Source organism: Simochromis diagramma, unplaced genomic scaffold (assembly GCF_900408965.1).
Source record: "Simochromis diagramma unplaced genomic scaffold, fSimDia1.1 OVJJ01000216.1, whole genome shotgun sequence".
NCBI lineage: Eukaryota > Metazoa > Chordata > Actinopteri > Cichliformes > Cichlidae > Simochromis > Simochromis diagramma.
In genome coordinates, this window is record NW_024386883.1 from 16,342,324 (window position 1) to 16,364,290 (window position 21,967).

Below are 21,967 nucleotides of genomic sequence, written 5' to 3' on the forward strand. Positions count from 1 at the left end.
AGATTTGTGTCAAGGGACTTAAAGTTGATGATGGTAAATACTTTCCCCTTCTCACTGCTTGACCTCAAATAACGTGCTCACACCTGAAGAAGAAGGAAGGAATCGAGCAGCGTTAGCAGTGGCGGTGCAGCCTGTACTCTGCGTGGCCCAATAAGAAAGGCTGTGTTTTGCCTTGTCATTGTAAAAGTGGAAGCACTTTGAGGCGAGGAAGATTCTCCTGGCTTCCGCCTCTTTTATCAGAGATGAGTGCTGATAAACAGCGGTTCTCCGTGTCACCCGATGTGTCCTGACAAGACGGCCCATGGCAGAAACATCACGTCTGCAGTCATATGATCCGAACGTGTGCACGATCCATGGCGAGAGGTCCTGACATTTCCCATCAAAGCGTCGGGAAAAGACGAGCTGACACTGACAGCGACAACGACACGTGGGACAAGAAGCGGAGCACGACCGCAGAGCTGGCAGGAAGCAGAGGCTGAGGTCAGGAAGTTTTCTGTGTTCCTTACAAGGAGCAAGTAGCCATCTAGCTGCTGGGGATGAAGCCACTGCTTCTGAATGTGGGTCACTCTCCCTGGATTCCACTGTGCTTTCTCTCCTCGAGCCTTTATTTGGAGCCAGGGCATTTGAATACTGCATGTTATACCCAGGGCTCCGGGGTACAGCAAGGTTTCCAAGAGCCTTGTACTGTGCACATAGATGAGGATGTGTGCACTGCAATGCGTATTTGTTTATTGGGCACAAAATGTCAGTGAGTCACCAAAATAAAAATTGGCATCTCCACATTGACTGCATTTATATGCATGCAGTGACCTCGCCACTGTCGTATAGAATTTTAATTCAGGTTACGCAACATACGCGAATCTCTTTGCATCCTGCAACTAAGTGTCCATATGAATAAACAAATGAATAAAATATCTCTGGCTGTCCACCAGCTGCAGCTCTTGGCAAAGAAAAATGGAAATAATTATCATTTCATTAGCTATAGTTGAAATAAATTATAATACCTACCAATGTTCACAGATGGCGAACCTAACGGATACGGGGACAAAAGCCCATGATAACACACAAGCTTTTCCCAGTGTTTTCAATGATCTGTCAGAGGAATCTGCAGTTGGCTCATTGAAATTACTCATTGTGTCATTTTTAACGGAACTTTTGTGGTTTAATTGAACGTGTTCACTGCCGAGAAAAAGACTGGCTCTTTAACTACGAAATGGTCCACTGTATTCAAGGCTATTCACCAACTTTATCTGTCTACTGTGTGGTGGAGACAAAGCTTTTATGCTAAGAGCTACTCTCTGTGGTGTGTGCAAAGTGTAAAAAGAGCCGTTTTGTCAGCCAGAAATGCAAAACAATGAGCGGACAGGGGTTATGTCTGTAAGCTGCAGCTTCTTTGTGGGCCAGTTACTACAAATGACACCTTTCACATTATATGCAGTCGATTCCACCATTGGACAAGTGGAAAAACTCAAGTGAACCACTGTTGTGCTGGAAACTGTTTACCACCAAAAAAAATCCACAGTAGGAAACGTCACTGTTAAATTACAGTAAAGTACTGGCATCTCGCTACAGGACTCTCAACCACGGCTCCATTTCTAGCTAAACCTTGTCACTGTTCAAACTCTAAACACAACGTAACATCGTAGCACATTTACAGTTCAATGAGTCGGGTTTGTACGGTTTCCTGTTGGTTGTTTTTCTCGTGTATTTTTAAAGGCATTTGGGCTTTGTAATATTTTACTAGTGATGCTGCTAAAAACATTACTTTAGTACTGTATATGATGAAGATCCTTTCCAAAACAATGCGATGGAAAAGTCACTATCTGTGAAACGCTGTCGTGTATAACCGAAATGATGCCACTATCAATTTACGGGCGAAAAGAGAAGATACGATTTTTAAACGACACTTGAAATGAAAAGCAAACAAATGTAGAAAAGCAGTGTCAGCCCACACCGGGGCATGCTAGACAACATTACGGCTACACATACTATTATTGCATTGCCATGGTAACTAAATTTGACACACCACTACTCCCTATCCTACTGCATGACAAACACTCACGCCGACACACACATTGCACGTTTCTGACAGCACCGCTGCGGCCGCGGGAAAACAAGGGAAGATTCCACAAGTGGCCCGTCTCTCCCCCGTCTCTCTGCCTGGCATGCCATCGTTTGCAATAACAAGTCAAAGACTTTCAAAGCTGGACAAGTGAAGAGGAGAATAATTGGAAGGAGCGATGGAGTGGCTAAGGGAGAGTCAGGAGAGGAGGCCTCCTGATTCATCTTTAAAGACACTCCTTATTGCATCTTTAATAATTTTCCTCGATGCGCTGGGAAGACTCGACAGTTCACTTCCACAACTCTTGAATTTACACCCTATTGAGGCAAGTCGCTCACGAGGCTCACGCTGGGCTTTCTTCTCCAGGCCTCGTCGCCTTCTTAACTCTTCTGTTTTATCACTCCTCATTTCCATCCCTGCGAGGCTCAGAGAGTCAGGCTGCCGAAGCCTTGCAGATGTATATGGATGCTAACACGCTCAGCTAAATGTTTTAAGAGACAAGGGGATATGACAAAGCTTCGGCTCATATTACAAAGTCTTACTGTAACTTTGTTACACCACATCTTGAGTGAAAGTGTCCCACAGTTAGTCAGTTCTCTGAAACTGTTAATGAAACTGTTTCGTAATCCAGATGAAAGCAGTAGAAGTTAGCATCATACATTTTAAAGAGAGGGGAACGTAAAGAGAGTAAGTGTTGCTCTTATGGTGTGAAGAGAAATGCTTGGAATTCCTGGGGGGGAGGTGGGACTCGAGTAAATAGCTCATTTTTGTCTGGCTACAAGAAGAGCTGTTAGCATATCTTCAGATATAGAAACCAACATCAGCTCCAAAGCCTTAAATCGCAATTTGAGAATAAAACTATTCTGTTCATTTTATAAAAATATGCCAGCATCACTGGGTTCATCAGATGTCTCCCTGCAGGTTTCAAAAATCACATCAGCTGGTAGAAAGAAATTGGACAATGTGTGTGGGCAGTGGTATTTTTGCTACTGCTACCGCCATTTATACATGTGTGCTCCACAACTACAGCTATTCTAACTTTTATCCCTGTAGTGAAATGATTTTATAATTGCTTTTTGCATGTTTCTCCAAATAAAGGTCACTAAAATGATATTAAGTAGATCATTAACTGAATTTATTTAGGTAAAAATACAGATATCATAAACATACCCTAATCAGACATTTTATACAGGTGGAATTTCTGTTCCTGTCCTTTTAAAGGATTTTAAAGGATTAATGTTGCCAGTATAACAGTACTGCTTTTCACTATAGAAATGTCATCAACTGACACTGAGTCAAAAAAGACATTTTACTGTAGAAAAAAACCACAATTATACAAGTAATTGCGTTACTGAGGCTTAATTAATCATAGCTCATTAAAAGCAGATAGCTACCGTAACGTGTTTAATACAGGTTTCACTAATCTTTAGTGTTTCGTTAACGTTCCTGTGTTCATTTCTGGTGTTCTTCGTACATACAAGTGCAAAAAAATCCGACTTTGTCAAATGCATATAATAATATATCCTCTAATCCTGGATACTCTGCTGATAACTGAGCAGAACTAAGAGCTACAGAGACCAGAGTCCTGCTAAGCCTCACACTCTCTCTCCACTTTTCCTGCAGGCAAATGGTGAAATTTAGAAACTTTAAGAGAGTTGAGAGTGGAAAAGCTCAAATACAGGAAGGTAGTGAGGGACACTTGTGTCATGAACTATTTAGTCCCATCACACATGCTCATCACTAACCATTGTGTTATATGAGGGGTGTATTTTTGTAACAGTAATTGTCTGAATGGCAATGTAGGACACTCAGAAGAAGTGAACAGGGTCACTTGTAATGAAGCAAAAAGTTACAAATCTACACGTCCAAATATTTTTCCTTATGTTGCCTCCAACCATTTACATGTTAATAAAATGAAGGCATTAAGAATCCATTTGCAATAATAAAACGATATTATTTGCATTAACATACACGCTGACACAAAAACGTGGTTAAACATCCATTTATATATTAGTCAGTGTTTTATTCCCAGCAGTGAGCCGGACGTGTAGAATGAGTACAGTATGTGAGCATTAAATGCCATAGCAGAAGCCAAATCTGTACGTGTTCCACAGCTACAACTATTACCTGGCCTTTAAACACAAACTGCTCGGAGCAGCAGTTCACTGCAAATTATTCATAAAAAAAGAAAAAAAAGAAGAACTCTTTGGCTGGAGGCCACCATTTCTGAAGGTGAATCTTACAGTGCTGCTTAACCCTCTCTTCTTCCCTTTATCTTACCTGACTTTAATTAGTGCTGGCACATCAATTGGCTAAGTGAAGAAGAAATTAATGAGAAGGATGAAATGTGTGTTTACATCCTCGTTTGTCTCTTTAGACTTGAAATGAACATAAATGGTCATGTAACTTATGCTTGAAGCCTGAAACAGAATATTGTGAGGGTTGGAATGAGATGACTTTGGTTGCACTTCCGCGTACACGGTGATCTTATGCTGTCATTGAATGCAATTGATTCCGAGATTCGTCTAATAATGCTGCTTTGAATTAAGCTGGTTATTAAGACTGTAGTGAATGAATCCATCGCTGTGGTAATTGTGTTCTATTGGACATGTAAATTCTACGTTTCCTTTAAGCCTATCCACTGGTGCTCAGCATTCACACTGTAGCTTTGTTTACAGACAGTCATGCTGCCCTAAGCCTAAACCTTGGACAAATTGCATATGATTCGGTGCGAGTGTTATTATAAAGAGACATATAATACGTCAATTTATGACAGGGAGGAAATTGTTGGCTGAGATATACCGGGAAGCAAGAAAATAAACTATTCATCAATAAATCTTATATGCATGACTGCATGGAGGCTGATTGAGCCTCTGCTGTGAATATAGATGTGTCAACATCACAATAAATGTGACATTCGGCATGGAAACAAGGAGTCTGAAAGCATCGGAGCACCTGAACAGATTTTAAAGGACACTTACTTAAGGGTGAACTGCTCAATAGTAGAGTTGGGCATCAGGTACAGGAAGATTTTGAGAATCTCTCCAGGCTTCAGGGGCTTCTCCGGCAGCCTGAGGAACATGTTCTTGTCTAGCTGCTTGTCCACCAGCAGCTGCTCTTCACTGGCCTGGTACAGGCTGATGCTTCCGATGCGCAGCAGGGGGTGCTGTGACAGAGGTTCTCCCCTGGAAGCACCACCACCGTGACCTGAACCCTTACTGCACTCTCCTTCCAGGTTAGGCTCGTGTAGCGTGTAGTATAGCTCAGCCTGGAGGGTCTCACTTAACCCATCCAAGAGCCCGTCACTCGAGCCTTTCCTTCGGCCCAGAGGGGCTACATTGGTGTTAAACCACGACGGAGGAAGCTCCAGTTGGGCCAAGCACTGCGCCAGGTTACCTTTCATGCGGCAGGAGGTTTTAATTTCACGGACATCCCGGAAGGCATGCAAACGGACGCAGGGTAGCTTGTCCTGAGCCTTGAAGTCGTCCCAGTCACGACCGGCGATATAGAAAAACACCTGGACTGTGGGGTTGTTGGAGAAGACCCGCGGCTGGACAATGAAGGCCCGAACCTTCCAGTTGACTGTCAGTTGGCCGGGAATATCCAGAGGACTAGCTGGCTGAAGCAACTCCTTGGACAGGGCCTGGTCCTGGGCAAAAGGCCCGAAGCTTATGTTGATGGCGGGGAGGTCTTTTGTCTGGAAAACCACAAAACTCTCAGAGCGCTGCAATGGGTTTCCACTGCTGGGACTACTGCCGCTCTTGGTGCTGCCGCCAAATGTTTGTCCTGTGATCTGAGCCTCCCTCAAAAAGAAGGCCAGTTGTGCATTGGACATTTTGAAGTTGGCAGGAAGGTACACACTGGGTGGTGAAGGACTGGCTGTCATTGCTGACGAACTCAGGGCATCAGAGCTGGTTGGAGAGATTTTACCTGCAAGAGCTGCAAGAAAGAAAGGAGAAAGGAAAGATTTAACTTTTAAATGCAGCTTCCATTTTTATAATAATAATAATAATGCACATTATTTATAAAACACCTTCGAAATCACAGTGTACAAAGTGCTTTCACAAGCAAGCAAAAAGGAGAATATTTAAAAGTTACTTTCAAACAAAGTGAAACAGGTAAAACTCATGAACTGTAAGTGAAAGAAAACACCAGAAAAAGGGAAGATATGGTGAGTGTGTCTGTGTGTGTGTGTGTGTGTGTGTGTGTGTGTGTGTGTGTGTGTGTGTGTGTCAATGAATATATGGTATAATTAGGAAGAGACACAAATGTGGTCTACTGAGTCAGCTGAGGGGGCAAAAGGGGAGGAGGTCAAAACACACTAATCAGATGATAACTGGTTGCTGTCAAGCATCCGGAGCAAAGGTTACACACTGAAACATGTCGACATTAAGAAGCTGCACCCCGTGTGATCTTTGTCTCGGGCAAAACATGTTGCACCAGTGTTTGGATTCAATTAATCTGAAGCGACACCTGTGAACAAGCCAAACTCAAAACTCTTCAAGTCCCTGGAAATGAGCGAATACCTGACAAAACACCCAAGACGCCACCGCAAAATTAATCTAGGTCGAAATCACAAATAACAAAGAGAGTAAATGGGACATACTTATCAAAATCACCCAGAGCTGAGCACAGAAACATAGCTGCCTGTTACCATGGTCCAAATCAGAGATTAAAAGTCCCATATTCCAAATGGTTATATCATTGAGATTTCATCCTTTAAATGTGGGGGAAAAAAGGCAGAATCAAGAGGATATTTTGAGAACTCCCCAACAGAAAAGTCTCTTCAAACAATTGTGTTACTTGGAAGTAGTCCACAGAAGTTTCTCTTCTTTTTTGGTAGCTCCTTAGAAAGTCTTTTTCATGTGTGTTGCAAAAGAAGCCTGAATTCAAGAATAAAAAAATAAAATAAAAATAAAAACAGCAATCTGCTCCTGCAGTTCTTCACTTGGTCATGTTCTGGCTACAAAGGTTCCACCGAGCTTCTTGAACTTGTGCTTGTCTAATTCCCTGTGGCTTAGGTCTTGGTTTAAGAGTGGTTCAGCCCCACACAGCAGCTCTTAGCTCTTTCAATCTCAGACTGTGCATGGCTCCGGGACACACTCTGATAGATAGGCAGAGCCTCCTCCCGGTTGGTGGGCTGTACGGAACAAAGCCTCTGACGCCGCCCCATCTCGCCACACCTAGTCTCTAGTCTATAATCACCATTTTAGCTCCGGGTCATAGCTAAGACACACAGCCCCTCAGAGGACTCGACTTACACCACACACACACACAGAGGTGAAAGAAAAAACTCTTCAGCTCGATTCATGCTCTCTCTCTGGACTTGTTCAGGCAGACTCTTATGTGAGTGCATGCAAGTGTGTCTATAAGGACTGTGTGTGTGTGTGTGTGTGTGGTGGGGGATGGATGTATTGCTTGAATGCCTCTAGGCAGAGAGAGAGTGAGAGAGTAAGAAGGAGAACGGGAAAGGGAGGGATTAGGTAAAGGTTATTGATGAATTAGCCTAGCTCTGCTTCCCTTCTCCTCCTCCTTCTCCTCCCCCTCTTCCTCCCCCTCTTTTCGTCTGCTTTAGCCCCATGAGAAATCCATGAAAATGAAGGGGTACCGGCAAGAGGGGGAGGGGTATCTGGGCTGGCTCGCTGCTTCACTCACATGTGCCTGGAATTCCCATAATAAAAGAGAGAAGGATCCACGGATGTGTGTGTGTGTGTGTGTGTGTGTGGGCTCCATAAACTGAATGGCAAACAGTGGGGCAACAAAAGAATGAAGCCACAGCCGGAGAAACATCCCGTACTTACAAATGAGCATAGAGAGGGCTGGAGGAAGTATAATGATGAGAGGAGCTACTTAGGGACTAAGTCTAGTCTCTACCTCACAGGAATGCGTGTCTCACTTTTTGAGCCGCTCTTCTCTTGATCAACATTTAAAGAGACAAATGCGCACAGCAATCCGCAGACTTTCTTAAGGGCTTCTCTGCTAGAGTCCCATCTGTCCGTTGTCCTGGGTCCAAACACAGAGATCTGCCAACATTTTTGTATATTTCCAGGTCACCTTATAAACTAAAATTGTCAGCTTCTACTACTGATCCTGGCCTCAGGAAAGGAATATAAAATGCGCCTCACGTATGGGGATCCACACCTAGTCTGCCTGCCAACCTTAATATCAAAGTGTATGTTTTTACCTCTCCACCGTTTAAAGCTCTATATGATTTTATTGCTGTATTTAAAAAGTAAGTAGATATTGGAACAGCATTACCCACCAGTTTGCTCCATCTATCCCACTATGTCTTGAGGCAGCATGAGCCTAGAGCTCCGAGAATCCGTGAATCCCCAGACCTGCTGGGACTTTTAATACATAACGTTCTCCACTGGATCTTAAACTACTGCTGAAGTGGCCTTGAGCAAGGCACTTAAAGAAATATGTCTCCATGTGCTCCACAAGCACCCGCTGCTGGCTAAACAGCCCAAAACAAACTGGTTTCCAGCTTGCTTTTCATTTTAATGTTTAGCTTTTAAAGTCGGTCGCTTCCGACTCGGTGCTGCTGACTGCTTCTCTCTCCAGCATCTGTTCGTTTAAATGGGGAGAGGCTGCAGGGCCTCTCCCCATTTAAATCCCCATTTACGGTAAAACTGTGACTCCAACAGCTTGCTTACATTGTGAGTGTGAGTAAGCCAATAACAACAGGGTTTGCATCCTCACAGATCGACCTGTTGGTTCAAGTCAGAAAGAGTAGGGATATTGAATCTTGTGCTTTGGCTGTTAGATGCAAGTCTTTAGTTCAGAGGTGTTTCTGATATTACCTCTAACATTTTAAAATGAGCAAAAATTGATGGTTTTATCAAATTTGGGGGATTTCCCCAACCAATTTTCTTTCAAAATTTTAATAACAACTTTCTTTGGACCACCATCTCTGTACAGGGAAAGTCCCATTTTCACTTCATCTGCTGGGAAAGCATCGACTTTCAAACCTGCGTTAAAACTGCGTTTTATGGAGTAATGCACCCACATACCATCAGAGATGCAGAGCCGAACGGTCCCTCTCCTCCCCCCATGTTTTCCAAAAAGAAACGCGAGTTTTGACTGAGTGGATCATGGTCACAGGTCTTATGTTTTTGCATGCAGAGCTTTAACCTGCATTTGTGGATGGCACAGTGATCTGTGATTTCTGGAAGTGTTCCTGAGCCCATGCACTGGTTTCCATCACAGACATGCATCATGCCTGTTTTTAATGCAGTGCTGCCTGCAGGGCCTGAAGATCACGGCCACCTTATATTGATTTTTGGGCTTGTCCCTTGCGCACAGAGATTTCTACAGATTCCCTCAATCTTCTGATGATATTGCGTACTGTACATGATGAGATATTAAAAACTTTGAGGAACAATACTCTGTAACTCTTTCAAAATTTGTAGTTTGCAGATTGGTGAAGATCTGCACATTGACAAACTCTGCCTTTGTTAGATGCTTTTGTTTTTAAACCCAATCATGTTACTGGCCTGTTTTTGCATGTAATTAATATAATTATAAGCAAAATGTTCCTGCAGCTGTTTCTTTTTAGCACAGCTTTCTTTTCCAGTTTTTTCCATCTTACCTTCTTTGAGATGTGCTGCTGACATTAAATTAAAAATGATTTTTCTCTTAAAATTTTAACATTTTTTAACTGTTGTATGGTATGGTTTTCCAAAGGCACAACGGTTTGTAGCCTCTGGCAAGCGCCGTGAACCCTCCCTGACATGTTGATCATATTAGACCTGAAGGTCACCTGAATACTGCCCAGAAGCCTTATAATCTCCTATAAATGCAATGAAACTGCACAATTGCAACACAAGGACCAAATGCCATTAAGCAAAACAAATCTTTGGCCCTTGCTCTCAACTCTGAACCCTTATGGTTTCAGTTAAGAAGGTGATTACAGCCTATGATGCATCAGGGTGTGCTTGTCTCATTTCAGCCTAACAACATCACAGGGCAGGTGGGTTTGAAGGGAAGCACGGACACAGATGGGCTTCCGATGTGAAACCCTATCGCTTTCCTCTATCACTTGATGTCCTATCAGACCCCGGGCCAAATTGAATTGAATTCTCTTCCTGTTGTTCTCCCATTAAGTGAAACATCTGTTCAATGTGTGTGTGAGTATCTGGGGAATGAGTGGGTTTCTAGTAAAGGGTAACTTTTTTTTGTTTTTATCTGTCAGAATATTTTGTCTTATGTCAATTAATAAAAAACAGCAGGCCATTTCAGGGCAGGGCGAGACGGACTGTTTTACTTTGTCATATCACTAACAATTTGCGCCGACACATGATTGAGGGGAAAAATAGGCAACGATTCTAGTGACAATACTGCTGATTCATCCTGCTGGATGGGTTGATCAAAAATAAACTTTTTGGTGTTTAAGATTAACTTTGAAAAATCCCCAAATGTTTTGTATTTCCCCCAGAAGCTAACGCAGGAAAGCAATTTTGTCACTAATCTCACAAGACGAAAGAGCTTTAGCCTTTTAGCTACTAAAGCTAAATTCACTGGGTTGAACAGAGCCTTAGGCATAGCTCGTGGTGGTGAAAAAATCTGTGAGGCAAAATATCCTGAATACGAAAAAAAGCAGTGCATACTGTATATTCCTCAGCGTATGCTGTTATTGCACAAACAAAACCTTTTCAGCCTAATCCACTCAAACACAACTGCCTCCTCCACTTCAGCCAGGTGTGCTGCATACTGTAGGTATGCAGAATATGAAAGTGTGTTTCGTGCCAGTGTTTCATTTCCTGAAGAGCTGACTAAAGCGGAAAAAAAAAGCCCCATTCTGTAGATAAATAAAACACTTAACTGTGTTTCCCGCTGCCCATACAAAAGCTGTCAAACATAAAAGCAGTCAGCCAAGTCAAGGGGAAATACACGGAGACGACGTTATGAGGAGGGCAGACATTTGATCTTGAGAGAGAGAAGTGCATAAATGTCTCTTCAAGTAAAAGGTCGGGAGAAATTGTTGAGAAGGATTAGAGAGAGATGGAGCATCCTTACAGCATTACTAATGTTCCAGCTCGAAGGGTTTCCCTATCGATCTTCATTTTAACCCTCGTTCCCTCCCTTCTTTTACTCAGCTGTGAGCCTTACTGTACTGCTGTTATTTGGATTGGTGAAATAATACCTTTCAACTCACTCAGCTGTAAGACTTGAGCAATGCTCCACAATCTGCATCACATTTCAGTTTGCAGTTGCTCTTAAAAACTCAATTTCTGCTAAAACTTCCACGCAAACGCCCCGTAATGTAAAATGGTTCGCGTTACCATTCATTTAGCAATGAATGCAACCTAAAGTGCAGATGAAAAGATGTGCTAGCCGGGAGATTGAAGGCTGTATTAGCACTTGAAACACTCGTGGTGTTAGTCCTATTTTTGCCCCTCTCTGAGGAATGTCTATTTCCATCTCAGTCAGATTCAGATAACCTTTACCAAAGGATTGCAGCCAGATTATATCGAACACACTCGAAGTGTGTGTGGCTTCATATTTCACCAGATTTCATCTATATGCATACGGAAATCACATTCATGCTTCAATCTCGCTGGGGAAGGTTTGCTCTGTCTGAGCGTTTGCATGAAGTCAGATCACTCTGGTGATTTAGAGTAAAGCCGAGTAAATCAGTCATTCTACGGGCTGTTTGTCATATATTTCACTGTGTTACATGTTCCCCGAGGCGTGCACGCATGCCTACCATATTTCCATCAGATTAAAACTACTCTAAGATGCGAATGGCCGTGTCAGTAATCACATCATGTGCCGCCGACACTGAAATGAAACAGAAGCATGGTTATGAAGGTCAGTTATGGCCCACGCTGCAGCGCGCATGCTATTTGGCTCCACGGGGGTTAAAACATCAAATGTCCACCAGTAGCACAGTAAAAAATGAAAATGTACCGTAGAGCAGCAGTTTGGTCGAACGGTTTTATTTGAGCTTTTTCTCATTTATCACAGTTATGGGTGAGGACGTTGTGCGTTATGGGCAGAGATTTGAAAAGATAAATAGGCTACAATGCTGCCAACTCCACAGAAAACACAAACAACAATCCCAACAAAAATCTATCGACTGCCAGGAAATGGATTGAAATCTACATCTCTTCGAAATCAATCTTCAAACAGCCAGGAAGCAGCTTTCAAAACGCTCTTTTATCCATTTCAAACCTTCAGACCTTTCGCTACTGCAGATGTCACGATGAATGCAGTGAATAATATTAAGAGTAACAATATAAGTACATTTACAGGTACTTTAATTACTGCTCTTGGCAAACAGGTTTTTAATTTCAATATGATGCCCTTATACCCTTTTTTTTAAAGTCAACCTCCTCATGCTGGTCCTCTATGTTCTGCATTCAGATTAAATGCCAGGCTGCTGACATCACACTACATGTGGCACTTGCTCTCACGTTTGATTGGCTAACCCAGAGGAATGTTCTCTTCTTAGTCTATACTAGTTCTCCTTGAGACCAAACACCAGCAAGTTCTTTTAACATCACAAACTTTCATCATGCTTCTTACAGTCACCTCCTGAGGTGCAGCTTTCTCTCTCATCTAAGCCTGATCCCAATTAAATCTGTAAAAAATGATCTTTATTTGTCTCGGATAATCATCTTTTAAGACAGCAGTAAGATCCAATGAAAATTTGACTGGCTTATAAATGAGCCTGCTCAACATCAGGGATTTGTCTTACTGATCAAATTCAAGTCTCAGCTCTGTCAACTCTGCGTATTTTACCTTCTGCTTTTCCAGTGTGTCTACAGATATACTCAAACCAGGATGGAACAATTTGTCTTCGACTAATTTATTCCTTTGCTCCCCGGTTTCTCCCGAGGTGGGTAAATCATCTGCTTCTGAATGTGAATACGATCGGAGAGATTGCGATCAACTTCAGATGGTAGAGGACAAGCTACAGTACAGCCTGCCACGTCAACAACCCGTGCGGGCTTTTAGGTTGAGTCCAGCATCAAAGCTGCATACAAGAAGAGCTGCATTTCCTAAAAAAAGCTGAAATCACCAGTTGTGGCAAGCACAGCCCGCCTGTCTGCACTCTGCTGGGGGTGCAGCATCAGAGGTGGTGACACCAACAGACTGAAAACACCGATCGGCAAGGCCGGCTCTGTGACTGCCTGTTAAAACTTGAAGCTGTGGTGCAGAGGAGGTGGCTGAACAAACTGTTATCCAACACAGATCATCCTGAGCACCCTCTGCATCACTTCCTGGACGGGCAGCTTAGCACTTTCTCTAACAGACAGATGCAGGATACCGGAAATCTTTCAGACCTTATGCAATAACTCTTTATAAAGCAACACATCTGTCTGTCTATCAGAGTAACATCTGTTAACAGTTTATAACAACTCTGCAAACTCGCAACATTTAACACACACAACACTTTATCACACTGGACTGTTTACTGCACCTCACACTATTATACCAAGCCACTTTACTCTGACGTTATCGGCTTTGCACATCAACTGATGAAAAGTCTAATTAGCAGTTTTGAGTTTTTAACTTTGGCTGTGGGATCTAGTTTTATCACTAGTTCAATCCTTTCCTTTAGATAAGTAATAAAGCACAAGCTTCAATGTGATGAAACTAAAGGGACAGTAAAGATGGAATATTTGATCTGTTAGTGTCTCAGTAATCTTGGCTGATAAGAGCAGTGTGTTTCCAAATGAAATGCAAAGTGCAGATTTAATGAGGCCTAATTTGCAGATTAAAAACGAAGAACATGTAACTACTGTGACACCATCAGTTGAAAATAGAGCATTTCATCATGGATCTTTTATACGCACCCATAAAATTATCCATAATTTATATTACGAGTCACCCTCACGGTCCAGGAGGCTGTTTGGATAAAGTAACAACTAAGCTGAGATACGATGTGGTGCTGCTAAGAATCATTTAGTCGTGTCGCTCTCCCTGCTGAGCAGAGCAGATACAACTGTTTGACATCAAATATTTACTAACCAATTAGTCAAATGCTGAGGTTTAATTGCAGAGTAACAGATGATACATTTTGTCTTAAAAAAAAATAAAATACCATAACCCACATGGTTTTGTTACTTGCTGCTTGTTTTGATGACGAGTACTAGCGTATGTTGTGCCAGAGTAAAAGCAATATCTATCAGTGATGATGTGAGGCTTTGCAGAATTTTTAGTGCACATAATATTCCATGTGCAAACTAACAAAGAAAAGAAGTCTTTTAAAGACACAAATACGTTAATGTGTTAAGCGAAGGCATGTTGACAGAATGTAGCTCATGTTAAAGTGGATGATGCAGAAAGCTATGGGTACGTTCCCTCAGCTAACTCCAAGAACTTACTAGAATAAAGTTAGCAAGAAATAAAAAGTGCACTTCATTTGGTCATTCTTTAAAAAAAACAAACAAACAACCAAAACAAACAAAAAAAGTAAGAAATTAAATTTAGAAAAAAAGGTTAAAGAATAAAGAATGAATTCAATGTGCAGAATCCAAATTACTGACTGAAACGGTGTAGGCTAAAGCTTACGTTTATTACACTGACACTTTATATATATTTAGGCATTGGCATTTATATATTCCAAATGCCAACCAAGCCACGGTAACACTTTGCTGAAGACGTTTCACTGAAACAAACGAGAGACATTATTGAAAATAATCATTAAACTAGGACAAAAGCAAATGCTTCAAAAACAATGGTAATCATTCCCTCTTTTGATATTTGTTTACCACCTGATTTCTGAACATTTTAAAATGCACACAGTCAATGACACAATGTTAAATCCTCATCACAGTCACGCCACAACTTAACCCCCCGACACACACATTTTGTTTTTGTACATTTTTGTTCCTTCACACAAACCTCTGAGTTCAACGTTTGTCTCTAATTTCAAACAACCTCTGAACCCCTTATAATTGTACCATATAAACTGGATTAATGTTTGCTTTGTATGCGTTTCCCATTATCTCCATGTATGGAAGCTCACGTATATCATGTACGACGTGTATGGAACTATAAGGGGACAATTTAGTAACTAGTAACCCTATTTAGTAACTTTTAATTTAAAATGTCTTTAATTTTATATAATATTGCAGTGGTTTATACGAGAACTTCAAACATGATTTACATTCAATTATCACTCTCTCAGTGTAATCCATGATCATTTTGATTTTACTTTTTATTTGCAAGTTACTGAATATTACGAATTGCAATATCAATAACATGAGCTATTGCAGCGACCTGCACTGTTGGATTACAGTAGAATGTAAATAACTCAGAGATGTCAAAGTATGAATGCTTGCAACGTTAGTGGCTCGTTAACACAAAGCTAGCATAAGCTCTCCAACAGAATCCATGACACAGGGAGCTCTGAGAAAGTTAAATCTAATGCTTTTAGCTAGCCACGGGCATTTTGTTATCCTTTCACACCCTCCTCTGTAGCACCTTAAAAACACACTGTGTAGCTACATTTTGGTCCACCTGACTCGACGTGCTCTAAAGTCCATTTCTGTTGTTCTGGACTGCAGCTGATTTATGTTCATTTCAGTGCTGTATGACAATCTGTTAGGACACATTTGTTACAATATCCATGACGTTGACTATAATTCAGTGCCGTATTAGGGTTCCCCCGATACCTGTTAATTGTTGGGGGTTTTTCAGTCAAAGGATAATTGAAAAATTCAAACCAATGTAACATGATACAGCTCAACATACAGTAGCTCACATGGTAATGACTTTGCAACTAAATTCAATACAGTGACTAATCTGTTCAGGGACCTGGCTGACTGTGGATGGAAAACCAGTAATGAGATAATGGATGAGAGGTTAGACACTTCTTTTTTTCCAATTCATTATTATTTTTGGAAGGAGGGGTCATGATTTTTGGGGGGTTTCCATTGAAATTTTTTTTTTTAACCATAGTTTGAAGCAGTTTCTCACGCTGAGCAGTTAGAATGCCAAACCACGGTGTGACAGCTTGTCGTGACACTCACAACGGCACTGCAATAAAAGTTCACAAGAGTTTGGTACTCATGCCAGAAATCTCGAAATGCCTCAAAGATGATCTCTGCTGTGCCTTCTTGAGGAATTTGAGAGTTTTAAACAAAGAAATCTAACACTGTCCACAATTTTCAACAGAAGATGCTCTGATGGAATAAGGAATTTCTGTTGTTAAGGTCCTCTCATCACAGCAAAAAACCCCACCGTGAGTATTATTTTATTCCTATTCCTCACGGTCTGGTTTCTGTCTATCAGGAAGTCAGATTCCTAGTTAAAAAGACCTCTGAGTTTCAGCATCAGTTTGGATGGTGCAATGGCAGGTAACAAAGAAGCATGCAAAGCAAGAGAGATATTATTATCTGCACATCAACTGGCCAGCAAGCTTCCATCGTGAAACGGACGCAAGTTACAGCTATAAGAAACAAATACAGGACTAGGCAACCAAAATAGAGTGAATAATACACAAAAATCTGAAACTCTATTCAGTTTATCACAGTTTTTATGTAACCAATTAAAAACTCAGTCATGCAAGAACTTCAGAAATGTACAGATTCCAAACATCATATAGCTTGAGTTCTTGTTTGATCTCTTCTTGCTTTGCTTTCTTGTCTGCTTCATGTTTCTCCTCAGTACTGGTGGTGGTCTCTGTTCTAGGCGTGCTTATCTTGACACTCACACTGTTTTCTGAATACATTAGGGAAGCCAAACAGTGTAAAAAGGAAGCTTTTAAATTCAAATTCAGCTGCCGTGGGACTCGGCAGCAACCTCGGCAAGTATGGCGAAGCGCAACATCTGTGTGAAAAGTTGAGAGGAAAACAGAGGCTGAGGGCAAAGCGGTGCCCTGCAACCAGATTCACGCACTAGAGCTGACCCATGAAGCTGCAGATGTTTATTATGTGCGGAAAGTGTGAACCTTGTTTCACTGCAGCTTCCAACATGGCCCCAGCCTTCTGTTTCCCCGCCGCCAAATGGGGCCTCGTAGGCACAACCGCTGCATGCATTAGTAGTGTATTGATGAAAGGATGCAAATGCCTCATGGCATGTGCCTCAATACGATCCAAGGCTGACGCAATCTATATGGCTGTAGACAACAGGGTTTCCCATGGGGGATACTCTGTGTGAGGTAAGCTGAGACTCATAATATTATACAGCAGCTGTTACAAATGGATTTCCTCCACAAAAGGAATTGTACAAATGGATTTACTCTGTTATTTGATGCATTCCATTCAACATTTTCCTGCTAGTTTTATCTCAAATCAGTTACTGTGAAGATACAGATCACAATGTGCTTTTGTTGCTATGATAGTCTGCATTCCTCTATATCCCATATATCAACACATCTAGAGGTTTAGCATCTATGCAAGTTAACTATTTATAGTTCAATTAATGTATATTTTTTTCAATGTTTTTACTATTTTGTTGCTTTTTACTCTCCTGCAGAATCCTGTCCTGCAGATGCAACAGCCTAATTTCCCCATGGTGGTCAATAAACCTCCATCTTTTTTTCTCTTTATGGAGTATTATAGACATTTTAATCTAAAACGATGACATATTTTTAAATGAGCAGGCCCAGCTTCTGAAATAAGCTACATATCTATGAACATAAAAGAATGGGAAAAGGTCCTAAATGATTTGAATGAAAGAAAATATATCAAGTTGCAGCCATAAAAAAAGAGAGCGTGACCTGCATTTTACTGAGTATACCTCCATCTTATGGCATCACTTTGACCGATATGTCAATGGCTAAGCCCCGAGGAGCGACACTACTACGCTGAGGCATGCAATTCGCAGAGACAAGACTCCCCTCATATTATTTGGCATATCAATCCCAGAGCAAAGTTCGCTTTCTGTTGACGGATGCTTCTTCAAAAAGTCTCAGCTCTGTATCTCCGATTTCATCCTACTCCCTGGCAAAGCCTTTCAGACTTTCAGTGTAATCACAGTGAGTCTAATTAATGTTACATTATGCTGATTTGGAGGCTATACATTGGCGGTCTTTCAATGTATTTTACCAGATTCAGCAGCACAGCTCTAATTGCAGCCCTTTGGGGATAATAAAGCTTGGCTGCACATTGTAACAGGATCCACCACTAGAAGAAAGATACTTTTAACAACCATATTTGTTTTCACCCTTCTGGTGTTAGCCACTTATATGTCATGGAAAGACTAAATGCAAGCAACATTCATTTTAAAGAAGAAATTAAAAAAAAGAAAAAAAGACTGGCCATGAAAAGCACACTCAGCGTTTCTGCTGTCGCCATCTTGGTAGGAAGGAAGGGGGTGGGTCTGACTGTTAAACTGCATGCTCATTGGCTGAAAGTCTTTGCGACCACAGCTATCATCATCTGATGGCCTTCAGATAGAATGCAGGCTTAAGGCACTTCAAATTGGCTTAGTTTCTCCCATGTTTTATGCTATCTATCTATCTATCTAGTCACATGCAAACAAAGGTTTACACTCGACTCTGTGTGGTCTTGTTAAAAATTAAGTACACCCCACGATTCAATTGCTTAAACAACACCTTGAGCAGCAATAACATGAAGTGATTGTTTTGTATAAGTTCACTATATGACTGTGGAGGAATTATCCCACTCTTCTTTGCTGGTTGCTTTGCAGGCATTCCATTATGCACAGGTCTTGCAAGGTCCCACCGCAGCATTTCAGTCAGGTTGGGGGTTGCAGCTTGACTGGGCCACTGCACCATCTTCTTTTTTTTCAGCCATTCTGTTGTAGATATTCTGCTGTGCTTGTGATCATTGTTCTGTTGCATGACCCAGTTTCAGCCAAGCGTTAGCACGCGGAGAGAGCTCTTCAATTTTGACTAAGTGACTGCAAAACAAGCACAAATAATCACCCCTCCATCACCGTGCTTCACAGTTGGTATGAGCCGTTTCACAGGTTCTGCTTGCTCTTCTCTAAATGTGGCCAAACATCTAGACTTTGGTCTCTCTGGTGGAAGACCAAAGGAAATGATTCCAGAAGTCTTGTGGATTCTTTAGATGCAGCTTTGCAAACCTAAGTTGTGCTGTCATGTTCTTAGAGAGCACAGAGCTCTGTCTGGAAACTCTTCCAAACCACCCACACTTGTTTAGTGTTTTTCTAAGTGTATTCTCATGAACCTTAACATGCTAAATGAGGCCCGTAGAGTTTGAGGCACTTGGGTTTTTTGCAGTTTTCCTGAGCATTTCATGGTCTGACCACTGGGTGAATTCACTGGGTCCTCCTGGAAAGATTGTGGCATTGTGTCAACACACACCTGAATACTCCAGAACAGAAAACGGTAAAAAAAAAAAACCCTCTGCTTTCATAGAGGTGCTGACACTTTGAAAGCATTTGAGTAGCAGTATTACTGTAGACCAGGGGTGGGCAACTCCAGGCCTCGAGGGCCGGTGTCCTGCAGGTTTTAGATGTGTCCTTGATCCAACACAGCTGATTTAAATGGCTAAATTACCTCCTCAGCATGTCCTGAAGTTCTCCAGGGGCCTGAGAATGAACTAATTATGCGATTCAGGTGTGTTGACCCAGTGTGAGATCTAAAACCTGCAGGACACCGTCGCTTCAGGCCTGGAGTTGCCCATCCCTGCTGTAGAGTGTAGCCACGTTTACTAACACAGTGGTTACAAAACTTTAAGGATTAATACAGACGGTTTTAACAGGAGTCGTTGGCTTTGTTCTAACAAAACACACAATATAAATCGGTCATTATCCTTAATTGATTTCAGATAATAATCTAATAAAACTACTGTTCTGAAACCTGAGAAGAATGCAGACCAGAACAACCAGAAACCTAAAGAATAGTTAATCATCATGAAAATACACGTCTTATCTTGGTTGTCAGTTTTATCTGTTATACTTCCATCTCAGTTGGCATTCACAAAGTGACAGCTGAGACGCAACGTCTGATGGGACTAAAAAAAAATCATACGCTGTCAGATAAACTGGAAACAAGTCAACAGTTTAGCCAGAATATATCAACCGCAGTCTGAGCCGCGTGTTAGCATTCGTCAGCACAAATATGGCAAAGATATAAGATCAAAGAATTGCTCTGAAAGTGTGATGGATGTTTTTGCAGATTAAGTAATATTTTTAAAGTTTGTCTTTTTGTTTGTTTTTCAATACGTTCAATAAACCTAATACCTTATGCCTAACCTGAGGTTTTCTTTATGTTTGACTACTTGTGTTTCTTTCCCATCTGTCGGTGTCATTTTATGTAACCATATTTGCTCGATTTTAAGACTTGGAATGCAAACTTTAATAACCCTGAAGTATCTTTGATTATTATTTAAGGGTCACCGCTAAAGCTGTGAGACGTACATTTAAACGTCTCATAGCAAATATATGAAAAAAGCACCTCGCTTATAATTGGAACATTCGCCTGCTCCTTGCACTGTCGGTGATCTGATGGAATTATTTTTCAGGTAGTTAAACTAATTTTCTGTGAAGGACAGCTCAGTGGCTTGCTCCTCTGCCACACACAGCTACACCCCTACAAAGAGGTCCCTCTCCAATCACAAAAGAGCGCTTAATTATCAGGGGGGGAAAATAAGTGCTGACCACGTTGGCGAGATGACCTTTGCTTTTGGAAAGATCCACTGACAGATGCGTTTCATTCTCTTCACTTTGTTCTTGTTTCTTGGATGATTAAGAGCAGCTTTGAATTTGAATAATTTAGCGCTCATGGATATCAAATGAAAAGTAAAAAATAAATAAATTAGGAAAACGATAACCTTGTCAAACGTTGACCAGACATGCCTGCTGGATTCTGGAGGATCCATTTGGTAAATTGATTTCAGACCTAATTTGTTTGACATTCGTGCCTTTGTGGATTAATTAGGTTGCAATGATGAGGTCACACAACTGTTGCATTCAATTTTTAGTAAAAATGAACTTTAATTTATGGGCGATCAGCTAAACCTTCCAAAGCTTTGTCTGATTATCTCGTCATCCTTTTTTTCCCTCCAATGACAAAATGAAAATGAGACCTCGTTTTGGCTCCTTGGGAAAAGCTGCGATGAGGAAATGAGGTTTGCAGACATGCATGTTATTTGCCAACGGGCTGTAAGGCAACATCGGGGTGGATATTTCCTCCCCTGCTTTTGATTTCCCTGCCTCTGATCATTAAATTTCATTGCCGGTGGGGATACTCTTCATCCCTTCGCTGGTATGCATTTCATTTAGTCATGGTATTAACATTTGTGAAACTTTTGTTTGTTCAAGAAAGCTATTAGCGAGCCGGAATAGTTTAAACCACATCCTGCTTTACACCTGAGAGGCAGCAAGTGTGACTGCAATCATTTTGGCTTCTTGCTTGAGGCCCCTCCAAAGTGCTTGCTTTGAAAGGAAGATGGAGAGGGAGAGTCCTTGGGATCTTCCATTTGGGTTTTACCTCTAACTCTTACCTGAAGGTATGTATTGCTCGTGCTTCCACTGGTTTTGAAAGCCGTATTTCATTTTCTTGTGGCAAAATATTTTTGTTTGGAAGCCCTTGCGGCTTCTCTTCCCACTCTTTTAAGCTCTGCTCACACAGATGCACTCTGCATTTTAGCTCAAGGCCATTTCAGGTTCATTGTGAGAGAAACATTCAAATGACCTCTTTAACAGGGGAACTTAGGTTATAGAAATAGTAACTGTGGAATACACCGATTTAAAATCTTTTTTTTTTTCTTGCTTCACTTGAACTTTAGAGTCCATTTTTGTATTTTGTGCTGCATTTATGTAAATACTTGTTGTTGAATGGCAGCAAGAAGGAGACGAGTTGCCACGACTAGCAGACGAATCCTGCAAGTTTGTTAGTTACGCTTTTCAAATGAATGCAATTATCCTCAGTGTGTATAAACCATGTGACTGGGTGATTGGCCTAAGCAGAAATGCACAAGCTGCCATTAGTGCCAGTGGGAGAGGCCTCCTTTCAGC

General features: G+C 41.4%; 1 protein-coding gene across 2 annotated transcripts in view; it reads right to left on the reverse strand.

Annotated features, from left to right (window-relative positions):
* tmem132e (transmembrane protein 132E) overlaps positions 1-21,967 on the reverse strand; it is a 409,943-nt gene that overhangs the window by 123,578 nt on the left and 264,398 nt on the right. Inside the window, exons 1-2 of one of the 2 annotated variants that reach the window (XM_040032497.1) lie at positions 6,669-7,764; positions 5,044-6,001 (exon numbers count right to left, since the gene is read on the reverse strand). In XM_040032497.1, coding sequence (XP_039888431.1) covers positions 5,044-6,001; positions 6,669-6,747 — 1,037 coding nt within the window. In that variant the 5' untranslated portion in view covers positions 6,748-7,764. Of the gene's footprint in view, positions 1-5,043; positions 6,002-6,668; positions 7,765-21,967 lie in introns of those variants that run through there. The other variant, XM_040032498.1, reaches the window with a different exon arrangement.